The following is a 19,208-nucleotide window of genomic DNA, read 5'->3' as shown; positions in this document are numbered from 1 at the left end:
CAAAACTCGGATAAGTTTTGTGCGGCGCTTTATTGAAGGGCCCGGGGGCCTGCGGACTAGCGTCCCCAAAAACAGAACCCCAAAATTCACACATGGGTGTTTTCCTTTTATACACAAGCAATTCATAACAAAGTCTCCAAGAAACAGTGGCCCTTCGCCAAACTACGGACCCTTGTAATACATTCCCTAGTTCACGAGCAAAATCATAAATCTTCTACCTGTCCTATTGTATGCTATCCCCAAACCGGTTAGTCTTCTTACTCTCCTACCCTGGCTTAATGTTTATTAGGTTTCTAAAGCTACTTGCTAGGGTTACAACTCAATCACATAATATCAACGGCTACAAAATTATTTTTACAAACCAATTCACACAAAACTCATAACTAAACTATAATAAAACATTTTGCTAAATTTCATTTCTTTTCCAACAGTGGCACCCACAGCTGCATGGCAGAGCAATTGCAGTGACATTTCAGGTGACACCCTGGTGGGAAAGGTGGCCAGGGAGAGGCAGCTCGGAGGTGTTGGTGACGTCTGAGCCAGCCGGGGGCAGATGGAGGAGAGGAGCTCCTCAGGGTGGAGGGGAATGGTTGCTGGTGCCCTCCTGTGAGTGCCACCCTCCCTGCCAGGCCCTGACGTCACCAAAGGTGTCTTGACAGGGCCCTGGCTGTCGTTGGAGGGAAGGCCAGGGTTAAAAATAGCCCTGAACTTTGGGTGTTACATAAATAGAAGTCATTGCACATAACCCTCTCTGGATTAGTCAGGCGTGTTCCCAGCCTGCCCAGGGCACAGGGGAGGCTGCTGGCAAATTACTCACAGGCTTTTGTGGCCCAGACTGAATGGGGAAGAATCTGGGAAATGAGAGTCACACCTTGTCCAGCAAGGACAGCACCTGTCGGGATCTCTCACTGCTCACAGTGACCCTGAGATGTGTTAGAAAATCTCTTTTCCCAGCCTGGGACTCGAAGAAGGAGTCAGAGCTCTCCAGTTCTCAGTCTTAAAGTTGTTTATTGTTCCTTATCTATAAAATTCTTTCTCCTGTCCAGCTGAGGTCCACTCAGCAGGACAGCCCAAGGCACTCTGCCTGCCCTGGGGCTGTGTTATCTTTTTGTACTAAAAACTACCTGTACAATATTTACTTCCCAATACCTATCACCTATGTTAGACAGTGAGCTTCTACTCAAACCAATCCAAAAGTGCCACCATCACAGCAGAAGATGGAGGCCAAGAAGAAGGAGGAGAAAGGCTGGACATGCCCAGATTCCTCCATTTTGCACCCTGAATCCCCATTCTAAAAACCCCAAAATCTACTTTTTCACCTTGTGATAAATTCACTGACATTCTACTTAATTTGTCATGGCTTGCATATCTTCATCTAAGGTTGGTAACTTGCTCCACGGGTCATAATCAAACCCTTGGGCTCTGTGCCAGGGTCTCTGAGCCCCCTGGCAGGGGTCCTGGCCATCCAGGACAGCCAGAGGGATGTGCTGGGTCCTGACAAGCACCTTGGGTTTGGTTTGTGGTGAGGTCCCTTCCTGCTGTGTGAGCATGTCCCATGGCCAGGCACAAGGTGCTGCAAGGAGAAGGTTTTGCAGGTTCCAAGGGGGCTTTTTTTTGCATGTGGTTCCTAAAGCAGCTGCAGAAGTTGGTTTTCAGAAGAGACTCCTCAGTTTTCTCCCAGACTTGTCACATTTGGAGTCTCTGTGTGGGAGTTCCCACATTCCCTCAGGGAGGAAAAGGTGAATTCCTTGCTGGGTTGTTTACCAGACAGGGCCATGGATGCCCTGGGGGGCCAGGGGAGGATTGTTTCCCTTCCTGCTTTGCTCCTTTAGTGGTCCAGCATCTCCCAGGATCACTCTGTCCCAGCAAACCCATGAGTGTCCCCACCGATGCACGTGGGACAGACATCCCGCTCCAGGGGCTTCCCCCAGAGCTGCAAACAGATCCTCGTCTCATCAAAGATTCTAATCTTGTGTGGATTGTTCACATCTCAAGTTCAAAGGGAATTCCTGTGCTTGAGGCAATGGAAAAGCCCTCTGTGGCGCAGGGAGAACTCGCAGTGATGAACAACTTTTGTCACCGTTATTTGTTTTCTGCAGTCTTGACTCTGACACTCCTCAGGCATAACACAAGAAATCTGTCACCTGAGAGATCCAATGTAATCATCCTTGTAGGAGACTGAGGGAAGCTTTAGGCCTCTCACTTGATATTCCTGAGCCGCCCCCAGCACTGCAGCAGCACCCATTGAGTATTCCTTGAGTATTAATTTGCCCTGCTCCAATTGCTAATGCTAATAGGATTCAGGAGTTTGCCAAATCAAGGGACTTCAATTATATCTGCTAAAAAAAGGAGCGTGTTTTGGTGGTGAAGGATTTTTCTTGATTACATTTGTTGAGATTTATGTTAGTTCTGGTCAAAGTGAAACTACCAATTAAAGACTTCACTGGTTACTGTCACAGTGGTGTAGTGCAGGGGAATAAAAATGAGTTGAAATCTGTGTCCTGTACCACTGGTAACTGCAGTGGGAAGCAAGAGTTTGAGAGCTGGAGGGAAGTGAAGACGACTCCAAAGAACCTGGTCTGAAGCACAATACTGGGTGTAGAAACAGTGTTTGAACCTGTTGTAAACATCCCTAATGGGGCATTTGTGAGGAACATCTCCAGTTGTGTCCTGAGCTCCCAGTGCATCCCAGACTGTTGCTGATGGAGAATTGTGTTTGTGTTTCCTAAACTTCTGCCTGGAGCTCTCAGGGCTGTGCTCCTCCAGCACCAAGGTACAGTGAGGTGATGGGACACCAGCACAGCGTGCCCAGAGCAGCTCTGGCCCCCCTGGATCCCTGGCAGTGCCCAAGGCCAGGCTGGGATAGTGGGAGGTGTCCTTGCATGGCAGGGGTGGAATTGGGTGAACTTCAGTGTCATTCCCAACTCCAGCCATCCTGATGATTTTTCCATGGACTTATTCACCAGATAATTTGCAGCACACACTCTCTGCATCCATTTAGCCAATAACATCAACACTAACCTGCTCTTTTTTCCATTATTTATTAGGTGCCACGCTCCTGCCAGGCTTTAATTTCCCTTCCCTGTGTGGAGCAGAGCAGGGAGGGGGGGTGGAGCAGCTTCCTCTTGGGAAGCTAAATCTGCAATCAGGTTTTGCAGGCAGCTCAGCTCCGAGGAAAGGAGACATATTGTGGGCTGGCTGAGCTGTGCTTTCATGTCTCGAGGCTCTGTTAGGCTGCACTCGTGGTGACACTTTGATAGACTGACACCGAGAACATTTTGTTCACACAGGAGTCTAAATAAGTTAATACAAGTGATGTGCCTTTTAGCCTCCCTCCCTGCCAGCCACACATTGTGCTTTAAAATAAAACCTGGAAATTTGGGTGTGAAAATATGTAGTGGGAAATGTGGCGAGTCCCAGCTTGAAGACTGATTCAAGTGCTCCTCTTGATTTGGAGTTAGACAATACCTCCTCCTGTGGTAATAATTATTAATAATCAAATAGATAAAAAAATAATAATAATAATGATAATGATAATAATAATAATAATAATAATAATAATAATAATAATAATAATAATAATAATAATAATAATAATAATAATAATAATATATTGTATTGGTGGTGATCATCATCATCAAATAAATAAGAATAATAAAAAAGTGTTTAAATAGAGCCGGGTATTAAAACATGATTTGTTATGCTCCATAGGTATATTAATACTTTAAGCTTTTACAAAGCCAGGGGTTGTTCACTCTGAAATGCATCTTTTCTCCTAAAGGTCAGCATAAAATCAAGTTCATCCCAGAAATGGTGGGGCCAATCCTGGAGATGACCCTGATCCCAGAAACGGAGCTGCGGAAAGCCACCATCCCCATCTTCTTTGACATGATGCAGTGTGAATTCCACTCCACCAGGAGCTTCCAGAGGGTAAGCACAGAGCTGCAGACGTTTAAAGTGAGGAGGATTTGGCTGTTCTTTGACAAAACATAAGGAGTTTTGTTATTTCTCATTTTTCTAAGGAATAATATAATTACGGATTTGCTTATTTCGTACAGCTCCTCAGGGGCTGTGCAGTTTTCATCTGTTGGTTTGAAGTGGTTATTGAAGGAGAAATTTGCATGTAGTAAATGAAACCTTTGGTTATGGCACAGGAGCAAAGACAGATGTCTTAAATTGTCACTGTGACTCACACAAGGAATTTGTTCCTGAGATAAATTGGACATAAAGAAAGCCTGATAATGTGGCAAAAGTATAACCTGTAAGGATTTATCATCTCTTCTCTCTTATAATTCTGATTTTCCTTACCATTTTATGGATTTTGAAGAGGAAAAAAGCAATCCAGCACTGTCAGTGCTGCTTCCTGCTCTACAGGCACTGCAAAATCTCAAATAGTAATGGAGCATTTTTATTCTATTTGATTTGAACCTGCTGAGGGGAGCCCTTGAATACACACACCATCTTTTCCTGATAGCTCCAACTTTTGAAAGACAAGTGGAGTGAGAGAAAGTTTCCTGATATCATTCATCTGACATTGCTTCCCTGGAAACTTTGCTTATGGATTGAGTTTAAGACTAGTTAGGCCAGGCAGGGTTTGGACTAAGCCAGTGGAGCTCCTTCCCCCTGTGAGATTGCTGTCAGTTCAGGATGTGACCTTGTGAATTCTGCAATAAAGCTTGACATGTGTTGTTTGCTTTTTCCCCTTTCTATTGGCAGTTTTCTTTCCTGGATGAAAACCCTTATCCTTTTCCATACTTTGCTTGTGAACTGCTATTGAGAAGCAGCTCTTAATAAATCTGTAGGCAGAGTAAATGAAAATCTGCGTGGAGAGACTTAAGCAAGGGAAATGGCATCAGCTTTATTGCTTTGATTTGTTTTGTGCTGGGTGGTGTGTGGAGAGGTTGTGAACTGTATTTTGGCTTCATCCAATTACTGCATAATCATTTTTTCTCATGTTTGACTCCAGTGCTACTGTAAAGATTGAAATGCTCACTGGGATGCCATTTAAGCAGTTTCCTGTCAGATGCTCTCTTTTGTTGCTTGTCATTTTTTATTTGTACAATTATATAGATCATGAAAAATCCAAGGGTGACTTTATAGCTAAATTTATGGCCCTCAATTTTCCTGACAGAAGGAAACCAGCTTTGTGTGGAATAGTTGGCTGATTTTAATAAATGAATGTCTTAAATATTTCACTTAGGGAGGTTTTTTGCCTTTTAAGAAAAATGCCTCATCCTTAAGTCAGAGATGTCTGGGGTTGTACTTGACATAATATTTTCTGTGGCAGTGTAGCTTCTTTATGGATGTAGCATTGACAGGACAGGTGCAGATGGAAAAAAAACCCTTTTCCATGGGTTTGGAGGAACCAGCCACATCCTGCAAGGAATAATCAATCTGTCCCCTGATCATGCACTTCTGAGTTTGCTGAGTATCTCAGTTTGGCCTTTGGGGAATGAAGGAGGGGAAAAGCAGAGGGTTGAAGGAAAGTCTGGGCTGGATGGGACCTCTGGAATTAATCTGGGAATAGTCTGGGTTATCTGGGACCACCTGAAGCTCAGTTTGGAGTATCCCCAGTGAGGGCTGTCTGAGCATTTCTCTGGGTGAGCTATTCCAGTGTTTAATCCTGGCCTTTGGAAGGTGTCCTTGCCTGTGGCAGGGGGTTTGGAATGATACAAGGTCCCTCCCAACCCCAACCATTCCAGGATTCTATGATTCTGCTTTTTATTTCCTGATGGAATTTCCTTGGGGTCAGCTTGTGCCTGTTTCTGTTCCATCTCCTCTCTGAGCACCTTTTGGGTGTTGGAATCTTTGAGTTGGATTTTCTCTGGGTTGAACAAGCACAATTCCTTCAATCATTGCAGGTTCTGCAGCACTCTGCCCTCCTTTAGACCATCTCCAGCTTGCCAGGGTCTCTCTCAGCTGATGGATCAGAGCCAGACATGGAATTCCAGCCATGGTCCAACAAGGGCAGCAGTCCTGTTGCTGCTCTGGCCATGCTCTTGCTGCTGCAATCCAGGACACATTCAGGCTCCATTGAAGGGGGACACTTTTTTCATGTCCAGCTTGGTAAATTGTTTTTTCCAGTCACTTTCTTGCCCTTTCTGTACCTGGAAATGCCTTCCATGAGATCTTGGTCAGTGGTTTCCTCAAGAACTGAAGTGGGGATGCCTGGTCTGTCGATTCCTCACTCATTTTTTTGTCTCTTTTGTTTTGAAGTGATAGAAATAGATAAAATCTATTTTTTTTTTTAATATTACCAGTACCTAGGCAAGCTTTGATGCTTAATGGGTCGATGTAATGTGCTGCTTTATATCCTTTATATGCAAGTACCAATTATCCTTGTCCAGCACTGCTTCCAGAGAGAACTTCCAAATGGCATGGTTGGCTGCTGTTAAACTAATCTGCCAGAAATCCAATTATCTAACCTTATTAGTCACATCAACAAGGGTTTAGGTTGGCTCCACTTCTCCAGCAGATGTATCAACCTCATGATTTGTGGGGGAGGATCTGCAGTTTTTTGCAGGCCCGTGATGCTGTGATGGTTTGTGTGATAAACAGGCAGCTTTCCCTGTGGTGGTTTACATTTCAGGAGGGTTTGGGTTTGCCTGGTAAAACCAGGAATAGACAGAAGAGTTTTTTTTCTTCTCCCAGTGTATTTAGGGACAGAAAAAGATAAATACCCCTTGTTTTTACAGAAATCTATTAAGGCTGACTGAATTAAAAGCTGGAGTTGCCCATTTTGTCCTCTCCCTCTGAAGGTGCTTTGAAGCCTTTATAAGACTTCAAAGTAGCCTGTACCTCAAAGCAGGAATCCCATCCTAAAAACAGTGTGGGACTGAAGCTTCCCTGTGGAAGGAACACCTCCTCCTCCTCCCCTTGGCTTCTCCCGGGCTGGTTTCAGGAGCAGAGCCTCTGGATCAAAGGGAACGTGTCAGAGCCACAGGAGTGATGAAAGAGAATTGGTTGGATTGTTCAGGGCCTGCCCAGGTGAGTGGGATGGATCCTGTGGTGCCAGCAGCAGGGAAAGCTTCAGGTGAAACAGCCCCTCAGCTGGAATGGGGAATTTGGAGCATGGAAAGCTCCTGGTGTCAGTGCCTGGTGCTCCCAGCTGTGGCTTCATCCCTCATTTCCTACCAACACCTTGGCATGAATTTTAACTCACCTTTTCTGGTCCTGTGTCACTGCTGATGCCACGTTCTGCTTGTTTGGAGCTGAGCCCATTTCTTACATTTAACAGTTAATCTCAGTACCACCAAACAGTCACACCAGCATTTTGGTTTTCACATGCTGGTTATTGGTGAATTTTATATGGATTTAATTCCCCCTAGTCCATCAGAATCTCTCTTGGCTTTCAGAACCTGTAATTCCTTATTCAGGTTTTTTGCCACTTCTGAGCCCTGGGTTAACCTCCCTTTCCCTGTGCTGTGGATTTGCAGACAGGACACAAGTAAATGACTCTCCCAGTTCCTGTGATACCACTGAACACTAAATCAAATCCAAATAACTAATCCCTCACAAAGGATTGGTTTCAATAAGGAATATTTTTTAATTACCTACAGTTGAAGTGTAAATGTGTAAGTTTTCTTGGTTTCTGGCCTTTTGGAAAACATCAATAATCCTCTCTGACTCCACCTGGGGAGCAAGGGAGAAAGGTCATGCAGTGGCCCCCAAGGTGATCTCATAGTTTTGAATGGCTCCAGATCTGTTTCCCAGCTGGAATGCTGTGGAAAAATAGGAAAGAGAACAGATGAAACCTTTGGGAATAACTACCAACTTCCATAGAAACCTGTGAGCAAAGCTTTGCTGTACTTGGGTGTCATTTCTGTGATAGGACTAATTTCTGGTGGTGTGATCTGTCATTTGAATTTAATATGGCAAATTATTATTAGCCCACATCAAAATGAATTTATAGCAGCTTGGAGGGCTGGAAGTCCTCCTCATCAACAGCAAAATTAACTTGTCAGCCAGTGCTACAAATTCAGCCTTCCTTGAGGTGAACCCAAGCCCAGAAGTGATCAGTTGAGTTGACGTGAGATGGCTCACCCTGATTTATTTGCTCCAGGTGGGAGATTGCACAGGCAGAGGAAGCACTGGAGGTGCTCTTTGCTCAGGTTCAAACTCTCATCCTGAAGAGAGCTGAGATCTTGATCAGCTGTGAGGGAAAGTGGATAAAAATGTCCTGTGATCATCCTGGTGTCACCCCTCAAGCTTTCAGTGTCAACAGGAGGGTGTGAGTGTGGCTCACTGGTGGTGCAGATATTCCCCCTGAGCTCCAGAAAGAGCCTCAGCAAGTGGCACTGGCTCTAATGGAAACATTGGAGATTTGGCAATTCTTCATTTGAGACTAAATCCCATCACAATAATTGCAGGCTTATTTATGCATTAAATTAAATGTAATGCATTTATAAAAACTCAGTGCATTAGGGGAAAAAAAAAAGAGAGAGAAAAGGAAAAATGGAATTTATCAACAGATGCCAGGTGCAGTGTCCCAGAGCCATTGGCTTGTGCAGCTCCAGGGTCACATTCCTGCTCCCATCATGGGGAATGATAAACCTCCAAAGCTCCATAAACCTCAGCTGGTGTTGCTGAAACCTTCCTCCATGGAAAGACCACAGAAGGAATTGTAACTGATGTTAAATAACATTTATTCATTTGGCTCAGATGATGTAACTGATGTTAAATAACTTTTATTCATTTGGCTCAGATGATCAGCATCACAGCGACTCCATGAGAAATACCACGAGTGACTGAAGAGCAAAGATATTGTTAATAATCCTAAAAACCCCCAAAATGCCACAAGTCTGGCTCTGTTCAGCCCAAGAGGCTGTTAGGGGAAATGGCCCAACAAAGCATGCATTTACAGAGGTTTAAGTAAAAGTGATAGTGGGAAGATCCTGGAGATCCTGCATGACAAATGAAATTGCTCTTCTCTATCTGAGTAATCTCTTCCTAAAAAATACATCACCTGCAGGGCTGGGGCTGGCAGCAAGTGTCATTTTTCACTTTGGGTTAGAAAGTCAATTTTATTCTGGGCTCATTAGGGAACAAGATTTTTGTGACTTCTTTGTTTCATCACTGTGTTGTTTCAGTGTTTTACTCAGCTCTCTGCTATGGAAGCGTGTTTGGCTCTGGGAGGGGGTGGATTGCATTATCCTGCCTTTTCTCATCTTCCTGTCTTTATTTAATAATGGGTTCATTATATTCTCTGTGACCAGGGGCAGGACCTGAGGGAGCAGCTGGGGCTGTGTCAGGGCAGGGTTAGGTTGGATCTCAGGGAAAGGTTCATCCCCAGAGGCTGCTGGCACTGTCCCAGGGCTGCCAGAGCTCCAGGAGCTTGGGCAGTGCCCTCAGTGGGGTTTTTGGGGTGTCTGTGCAGGGCCAGGAGCTGCACTGGCTCATCCCTGTGGGTCCCTTCCAACCCAGAATATTTTAATGATCCAGGCAATCCATTCTTTCTCCACGGGTACAAAATGTGCTGTTAATATCACCTGCAGATGCAAAGTACATCTCTTGACATTTACAAAATGTTGGGACTCTTTGTTCTTGTGCAGGGGCCCTTTGCTTCTCCTCAGCGTCCTTGGGGGTGGCTTAAGGAAGTGACAGTGAAAAAGCCTGGTGACAAATGTTGTGTCACCCAACTCCCACTGGGAGCACGGGGCTCCCATTCTCCTGCCAGGGCTCCCAGCTTGCCCAGCCTCTCCTGCTGAGATCTCTGACTCCAATCCTGTGGCTCTCTGTGCTTATTTAATGAAGAATTAGGAATTAGGTGACTTCACTGATTCATGGCAGAGCAGCAGGCCTGCCGTGAGCCTTCCTCCACCAACAGTTCACATCCATTCCCAGCAGCAAGAGCTAAAACCCTCTGTAATCATAAAAAATCCAGGGAATTACCCAGTTTGCATTTAAAACATATTCTGTTGGCCACTTAGGTTTGCATCCTTTTCATATTGCCCAAATAAAATTATTTTGGAGTTGTTTGAAACTCCCTTCCCTTCTGCAGGGTTTATTAACAGCTTGATCAGGTTGTGTCCTGCAGTCAGTGTCTGTGTGCTAAAAAGGGTGTCAGGGGTGCTGGGGTGCACCCAGCAGGGTCATCCAGCCTCAGGTGTTGCCTTTCCTCTCTGAGAGCTTCCAGCATTTTTGTGTTCAGTTCTGCTGCTGGGTGTCGGGTTTTCTCGGCTGTTTGAAGGGCCTGGAAAGGCCCGAGGTGGCCTTGGGGCAGCCCGCGTATCGAAGGACGAGAAGAGGCTTCAGTTCTTCTTTCGGTTTTTATGTTTATTAATTGTTTATCTAAAAGATTTTCTTTCGGCCCGACAGAGCTCTGCTCAGCAGCCAGCCATGAGCACACTCCCCTGCCCTCCGGGCAGTCACCTATCTTTATACCCAAAGTTACGTGTACAATATTTATCATTTTTCCCCAATACCATTTATTCTTATTACTCGGTGCACTCTCAGTAATAACCAATCCAAAGGTGCCACCATCACCAAAGAAGATGGAGGAGAAGAGGAAGAAGAAGAAGGACAGGACACACCCCAATTCCTCCATCTTACTTCTCTAAACCCCCCTGTACATAAATCCTAAACCCTGTGTCTCACCCTCTAATTAGCTAATCTTTTCGCCATTCACCCCGGTGAAGCCCTCATCCTTGTCGTCTCCTGTGTAGGATCAAAGTCCAGCCACCAGACACTTCTGGCAACATTCCAGGACTCCCGAGCCCCCCAAGGTGGTCTCGGTGGCTCGGCACCTCAGGACTGAGATCCTGAGATCCGACAGCTGGGGACATTCTGTGTCTCCTTTCTCCCTGCCCTCAATTCCTGTCATTAATCTCCTTCTTTAGTTTTCCATAATGCAAATATTTACACTTCATTTAACAGCACGACCAATGATTCCTTGAACCAAAGAAGTCCTTGTAGGGCAGGAGATCGTGGTGGAGAGTCTAAAAAACCAGAGACTGCAAACTCTAAAAGTCAATCAGGCTTTAAAGCAGGGGCTAAACGTCTCACCGAGGCACCCAACCAATCTGTGAGGCATTGAGGCTACAGTAATAAAGTGAAATATTTGCCAGCTGATTATTTCCGCTTGCTTTGTTTAATTACAGTTCGAAAACGAGATCATCACCAAACTGGATCACGAAGTGGAAGGAGGCCGTGGAGATGAGCAGTACAAAGTGTTATTTGACAAAATGTAAGTGTTGATCAGCAGCAAAATTTATGTCACGGGGAAGTCAGGAGAGAGAGCAATTAGACTACAATGAACTTTGTAGCCCAGAAATAATTAAAATCTGTTAACGATGCGCAATATTTAAAACTGCACCTGAGTCAAGGTTTTTCTCTGCGTGTGATTAACAAGGCGAACTTAATTGGTTTTTCAGTCTCTTGGAGCACTGCAGGAAGCACAAATACCTGGCCAAGAGTGGGGAGACCTTTGTGAAGCTGGTGGTGAGGCTGATGGAGAGGCTGCTGGACTACAGGACCATCATGCACGACGAGAACAAGGAGAACCGCATGAGCTGCACCGTCAACGTGCTGGTGAGCAGCAAAGCCACCAAAACCACCACAAACCACCACAAATCACCACAAAACCACCACAAATCACCACAAAACCACCACAAATCACCACAAAACCACCACAAATCACCACAAAACCACCACAAATCACCACAAAACCACCACAAATCACCACAAAACCACCACAAATCACCATAAAACCACCACAAATCACCACAAAACCACTACAAATCACCACAAACCACCACAAAACCACCACAAACCACCACAAACCACCACAAATCACCACAAAACCACCACAAATCACCACAAAATCACCACAAATCACCACAAAACCACCACAAATCACCACAAATCACCACAAAATCACCACAAAATCACCACAAAACCACCACAAAACCACCACAAATCACCACAAAACCACTACAAATCACCATAAAACCACCACAAATCACCACAAAACCACTACAAATCACCACAAAACCACCACAAATCACCACAAATCACCACAAATCACCACAAAACCACTACAAATCACCACAAAATCACCACAAAACCACCACAAATCACCACAAAACCACCACAAATCACCACAAAACCACCACAAAATCACCACAAATCACCACAAAATCATCACGAATCAATGCAAAATCACCACAAAATCGCCACAAATTTGCTATGAAACCAATACAGAATCACCACAAAATGTCCACAAAATCACCAAAAAACCACCACCAAATCAGCACAAAACTACCTCAGAACCACAAAAAATCACCACAGAACTACCAAAACCGCAAATCATGCAAAAATCACCAAAAATCCCCACAAAATCACCACAAATCACTGCAAAATCACCACAAATCACCACAAAACCACCACAAATCACCGCAAAACCACCACAAATCACCACAAAACCACTACAAATCACCACAAAATCACCACAAAATCACCACAAAACCACCACAAATCACCACAAAACCACCACAAACCACCACAAAACCACCACAAAACCACTACAAACCACCATAAAACACCACAAATCACCATAAACCACCACAAATCACCACAAATCACCACAAAATCACCACAAATCACCACAAAACACCACAAAATCACCACAAATCACCACAAAATCACCACAAAATCATCACGAATCAATGCAAAATCACCACAAAATCGCCACAAATTTGCTATGAAACCAATGCAGAATCGCCACGTATCACCACAGAATCACCACAAATCACTGCAGCATCACCACAAAATGTCCACAAAATCACTAAAAAACCACCACCAAATCACCACAAAACTACCTCAGAACCACAAAAAATCACCACAGAACTACCAAAACCCACAAATCGTGCAAAAATCACCACAAATCCCCACAAAATCACCACAAATCACTACAAAATCACCAAAAATCACGAAATCACCACAAAATCTCAACCAAATCACCACAAAATCTCAACAAAATCACCACAACCACTGTATCACCCAAAAACCCCACCACTAAACTACCAAAAAACCAACAACAATCCCAACAAAATGATCATAAAATCACTCCAAAATCACCACAAAGCCACCACGAAAACACTAAAAAATCACCACAAAATCACCCAAACCCCCATTACCTCAGAATCCTGCATCTTTAGCAAAGGGCTTATGTCAAGCAGAGTGTCTGTTGGGATTCTTGTGGAAATTTGGAATGCTTTAGGTTTTTTCCCATTTTTTTCCTATTTTGGTGAAGGCAAATCTGTGAAAACATGGATTATCCCGTCTTTAATTGTTTCTACAGAAAGATTTAAGGAGAAATGTTACAGGGCCTGTTCATTGACATTTACAATTGGTGTATAAACAACTCTGTGCTGAAAACCACTTGACATACAGAATGTCGGAGTTCTCTGCCATTTACTCCCAAAATTCCCGTGGATTTGCAATCCTGTTTATATTCTGCTCTCTGCTCAGCCCCTTTATTCAAATTATTTTGAATAAATAGGAATTGGAGGTACTATTTGATTCACAGCAGGAAAAGCTTGGCTTGTTTTCCTCACTGATGGGAAATTTCCTCCTTTTAGGTTCTGAAATTTTGGAGTGTTCACCCCATACACAAATCTTGGTCCATTTGGGCTGGAGTTGGAAGTAGTAATTGTTCCATTGTACTCACAGACTTCATTGTCTTGGGTGGAGATTTTAAAAATGAGATTTTACAACCCAAAAGTCAGCACCCATGAAAAATAACTTTCAGAGACCCCAATATAACATGAACTAAATTTGATTTTTCCACTGTTTGCCATTGAGAATTCCAATCTTTCCTCCCCATATCATCATCAAAGCTTTGATTTTGCTTAAATGCATGAGGCACAGCCAGTGTTTATCATTTATGTGATCTGGCTGATGGATTTTGTTCAGGAAAGAGCAGAGTAAATAGTTTGCAGATTTTTTTTACCTTTTTTCTGCATATAATGTAGTTTTTAGCTTTTTTATTTTGCATCTAATGCATTTCTGGCCTCGTACAGTGCAGCATTTACCCCACCCCATCTCATCAGCCATGAACACAGTGGTGCCCAATGGAGCAGGAGAGGGGATGGAGGCATCAAATCCGAAATTGGGCGTTTATTTTTAGTTTGTTTTTCCTCTCTGCACATCAGAAAGCATCAGAATGTTTGGGAAATGGGCGAAGAGGAGGGACTTGGAGAGTTGTCACAGGCTGGTGATGCCGCACGTGCTGTTGGGCTGCCTGCAGAAAGGTCACAGCGTCCTCCTGAGCAGAGCCCTGCTGGAAAATCCTGCCAGGCCTCCAAGCAGGATGGCAAACAGCACATCACAGTCACCACACACTGTGGCAAACTGGGAGAATTCCCTTGGAAAAGTGAAGTTGTTTCTCCTTCCCTTCATGAGAGCGCTCAGAGCCTCCTCGCAGGAATTCTCACCATCCCCGTGGGGAAGCCAAGGGACCCTCGGGGTTTGTTCTCTCCAGGTGTCTCCAGCAGCATCTCCTGCTGCTGGCCTTGGGCAGCTGAGTTTGGAGGCATTTGCAGATGACAGATTTTGTGGGTGATTTGCTGCTGTCAGGTGCAGTCACTGTGAGACTCCAAGCATAGCCCTGTGGAGATGCTGGAATCCCGGGAAGCGGCACAGGGAGGAATTTTCCGTCGCTTTCAGTGGCTGTGATTTCAAACCTGAGCTTGATTTTACACTCCCATTTTCCCTCCAGGGCCCACTCAGCCTTTTCATCCTTCTCCAGGTACCTGAAGTGAAATTCATGCCTTTGCAAAAATCCAACCCATGGCTGAAACACAGCACAATTCCCACGTGAGGTCTCACAGAGTTCCTAATTGGGACTTTATTGATCCCGAGCTTTTCCTGGGATTAGATTTGTCTGCACTGACGGTGGTTTAACTGGGAGGGTTTATCTGCACTGAAGCCAGTGCTGCTGGGAAAGGGGCTGGAGCCCCAGGAGGGGCTGAGGGAGCTGGGCAGGGCCTGCAGAATCCCTGAGGAGCTGGGCAGGGGCTGCAGAATCCCTGAGGAGCTGGGCAGGGGCTGCAGAATCCCTGAGGAGCTGGGCAGGGGCTGCAGAATCCCTGAGGGAGCTGGGCAGGGGCTGCAGAATCCCTGAGGGAGCTGGGCAGGGGCTGCAGAATCCCTGAGGAGCTGGGCAGGGGCTGCAGAATCCCTGAGGGAGCTGGGCAGGGGCTGCAGAATCCCTGAGGAGCTGGGAAGGGCCTGCAGAATCCCTGAGGGAGCTGGGCAGGGGCTGCAGAATCCCTGAGGAGCTGGGCAGGGGCTGCAGAATCCCTGAGGAGCTGGGCAGGGGCTGCAGAATCCCTGAGGAGCTGGGCAGGGCTCACCTGGAGCAAAGGAGGCTCAGGGGCCCTTGTGGCTCTGCACAGCTCCTGCCAGGAGGGCACAGCCGGGGGGAACAGGGACAGGAGCAGAGGGAACGGCCTCAGGCTGGGCCAGGGCAGCTCAGGGTGGATTTTGGGAACAATTTCCTCATGGAAAGGTTTGTCCAGGCCTGGCACAGCTGCCCAAGTGGAGTCCCCGTCCCTGGAGGGATTTGAAATCGATGTGGATGTGGCACTTGGGGACATGGGGCAGTGCTGGCCTTGGCAGTTTGTTTTCTAAATGGAACCCAAAACTAATAATCAGTTATATCAACTGAAATACTCCTGGAATAAGCCATCATTCCTCTCTGAAATGTGGATTCTGTCATCCATTCCAGTTCTCTTCTAAGGGATCACTTTTGTGTTGGATTTATCCCTCTTTTAGTACTGGCTCTGTGCTCTTTTAGTGCCTCCTCAAACTTTTTGACTTTAGCATTGAAATATATTTATTTCAGTGAAGAAGGACTTTCTTGGTATTTAGTTTTCTTAGGTACATTTTAAATTTTGGAGGCAAACTTGAAATTTGATTCAGAAATGCCTTGAATGTCTCCCCAGTTATCATATTTTGCATTTACAATATTTGCACTGTTAACCAGTTTATCTCAAGGCTGGAGGCACTCAGAGGAGAGTGACGCTAATGTGTGACATATGAAACCAGACAAATAACACTAATCTGACTTTGTATTTCCAAGGAAACTGTTAGAATCCAAGAGCAAATGATGTATTGCTGGACTAAGGTTCAGAGTTTTCAATCCATGGAACAACTGTTGCTTAAAAATTTGGGGTTTGTTGTATGTTAGAAAATTTTCAGCTGAAAATGGTTAATGATGTGTGACTCGCAAATGCCAGCAGCAAATTTCTGACAGTATTGTTCTTGCAAATTCTTAACCTTTGCAATGAGACAGAAGCCCTAAAACATTGCAACATGAAACATGCCAGCATTTGATTTTCTGAGTTAAATAACTTGCGTTCCATCACTGGAGGCAAATTTCATTTTGCAGTTTGGAGGCTGACGTTACGCAATTATGAATTTTTAATTTGGAGCGTGTTCTGTGTACATTCCAAAGTGTGAAATCAAAGACTTTGTAACCAAATTATGTTGTTTTTCAGAATTTCTACAAGGAGATCGAGAGGGAAGAGATGTACATAAGGTTTGTAAACATGACTGGTGACAAACTGCCTGACACAGGCTCTGTAATTGGGGAAATTAAGTTCATATTAAGCAGTCACTTGGGGGCTGGAGGAGAAGAGTAATGAAAAATCACACCTTGGCTGAACCTGAAGTGATTCAAAAGCTTATCTGCACTGAGAACAGAGTGCTGGAAGTGGAAGTCAGGAGATTATCTCTGTCCCCTTTCTCCAAGTCCTTCAGTTCCATTACAATGAGCACTGAAATACTCAGGAGCCAGAATTCTTCTGCTGGTGAAGAAAACAAATAAGCTGAGCAAAGAAATGATGTTGCTTCCTGGTGAGGTACAAATTATGTGACTTGGAAGAAAAAAACCTGTTAAATAATACCTGACTGACACTTATTTTAAACTTAAAGCTTTCAAAATCTCTTTTCAGACCAAGTAAACGTGGAAATATTGGGCTTTGTGTAAACCTCAGGATTCACAGCCCCCCATTTGTGCTTTGGCTGACTGTTCCTTACACTGTTGTGCTCAAATGATGAAATTTGTGTTTGTAATGCTATTTTAGGTGTCTAAATGTGACTCATTATTCATTTTCAGGTGCTTGTTATCTTTTTGGAAGAGTTTTCACTTGTCAGCTCTCTTCCTGTTGTTTAAATGGTTTTAATTGGTCTTTTAGAAGTTTGCAAAAAGAATAGGAAATGACAGGATTGATAATTGTGGACAAACACATGAAGTGATTTGTTATTATTTAGGTCTGCCCTGTTCAGCATCTCCATAAAGACAAATTGCCTCTCACTGTCAAACCCCCAGCCAAATTCTCTCCAATTTCTTTTAACAAACCTATAATGAATATCAAACCTGAAAGGATTTTCACTGGCTTTTTCAAAATACAGTTTTTAATATTTTTGTGGGGATTTCTTTATTTGTCAGTGTAAAAATCATCAAACAAATGAAGAGAATCCCCTGCCAGGGGTGTGATGATATTGAAGGTAAAGAATGAAACTTACTCCTGTCCCCATAGCTGAGCTGTAAAAGTGCTCTGTGTTGCACAATATCTGGATGGGATTTGTTACTCACCACAAGTCATTCTCGTGGTGTTCAGTCAAAGATTGGACTCAATGATCTTGGAGGACTTTTCCATCCTTAATGACCCCATGATTCCCTTAAAAACATCACAGTAGAAATGCAATGGTCTTAATGTTGTCTGCACACAGAAATGGGAATTTTATCCAATCCCACAAATATTTACTTGTTTGAAGATAGACTTGAACCTTTTTAATCTTCAAAATGAATGATTGAGTGACAATTTGAACCCACTGTTTTTAAGAACCATTGTTTCTGTTCCTGTCTCAGGTACCTGTACAAGCTGTGTGACCTGCACAAGGAGTGTGACAACTACACAGAGGCTGCCTACACCTTACTCCTGCACGCAAAGCTCCTCAAGGTAAACCCCAAAACTCATCCTAAATCTGGGAAATGCCAGCAGCAGCCAGCCAGGGGGGTGTTGGCACTCAGAGCAGCTGCACTTGAAGCCAATGAGCTGCTCTGGGTTCTCATTTTCACCCGGAATTCATCCCCAGAGGAAAGCAGCACTTCACTGCATGGCAGAGCTGGAGCTGGAGTGAAGGGAGTGTGGTCAAGTCAGCAGCACAAAATGCAAATTGCAAATATCCAGACTGTACAATGTGTGAAAGCCTCTAAGCAGATATTTTAGTAAATGAGCTCTCCACAGATCTTTTGTGCAAGGAGTGCTGGAGCCCCTGCTCGAGTGCTCTTGGGTGGCTGGAACTGATTTCAGAAAATTGCAGAGAGATTCAAATGGCCTTCTCTCCAAGGTCATGCCTTTAAAAGGTGCATATCATTTTAATGCTGTGTTACCTACTTTATAGCACATTTGGAGAGGCACAACAATACTGCTCCTCTTCAAGGAATGTTTGGTGTAGCCTGCAATATGCACAAATAACATGTTACCTGCACAAAGTGCCTGAGATAAAGCATTTGAGTGTTTAACACTACCCACTGCCAGCCAGAAATGGAGTGAAGCTGTACTTCAGAAGCATTAATCTCCTGAAAACATTCTGGAAAGAAGATTTTGTCTCTGACATGCAGGTTTTTTATGTGCTAATGTCACAAATGTGGGAGCAGGTACCCACTTTGCTCTCCTGGTTGTCACTTAGGAAGGTGCTGCTCTTGCCAGCAGACACTTGTGTCATGAAATCACATTTAATACAGCTGAATCATCACTGAATTCTTAGGTTGATGTTTTAATTTTGAAAAGCACTTAATGGGAAAAGTAAAAATCTCAACGTGATAAGAATTAGAGGTTTTGGAAGAGTTTGATTTAGTCCTTTTGTCTTCCTCACATTTCACAACCTGCAGTGAAATCTTCTTTCCTCAGGGAGTGCTGGATCTCCTTCCACCCCCCTGAAGGACATGACCCCACCAGGGGCAGAGAGTCAGGGACGGAATAAATGAGAATTTCATTTCCCCTTATGTCCTGCTCATTGCAGTGTATTGCAGCCTCCTGGTGCAGGGGAAGTTTCCCTCCCCATGGCAGGGGATGGAGCCAGGGGGGCTTTAAGGTCCCTTCCCACCCCCAGCAGGCTGGGATTGTGTGACTGCACCCATGGTGCCCCTCTTCATCCAGGAAAGGGAGCTCATCCTCAGCAGCCAACTGTTCTTG

The 19,208-nt window shown here is 44.5% G+C and overlaps 1 protein-coding gene across 1 annotated transcript in view; it reads left to right on the top strand.

Annotated features, from left to right (window-relative positions):
* DOCK1 (dedicator of cytokinesis 1) overlaps nt 1-19,208 on the top strand; it is a 293,238-nt gene that overhangs the window by 212,456 nt on the left and 61,574 nt on the right. The window contains exons 34-38 of the mRNA XM_064717058.1: nt 3,782-3,930; nt 11,100-11,185; nt 11,373-11,529; nt 16,503-16,543; nt 17,879-17,969. Of these exons, the coding sequence (XP_064573128.1) occupies nt 3,782-3,930; nt 11,100-11,185; nt 11,373-11,529; nt 16,503-16,543; nt 17,879-17,969 (524 nt within the window). The remainder of the gene's footprint in view (nt 1-3,781; nt 3,931-11,099; nt 11,186-11,372; nt 11,530-16,502; nt 16,544-17,878; nt 17,970-19,208) is intronic.

Source organism: Zonotrichia leucophrys, chromosome 6 (assembly GCF_028769735.1).
Source record: "Zonotrichia leucophrys gambelii isolate GWCS_2022_RI chromosome 6, RI_Zleu_2.0, whole genome shotgun sequence".
Taxonomy (NCBI): domain Eukaryota; kingdom Metazoa; phylum Chordata; class Aves; order Passeriformes; family Passerellidae; genus Zonotrichia; species Zonotrichia leucophrys.
Note: the sequence above shows the minus strand (reverse complement) of the source record. Positions and strands in the feature narration are given on the sequence as shown.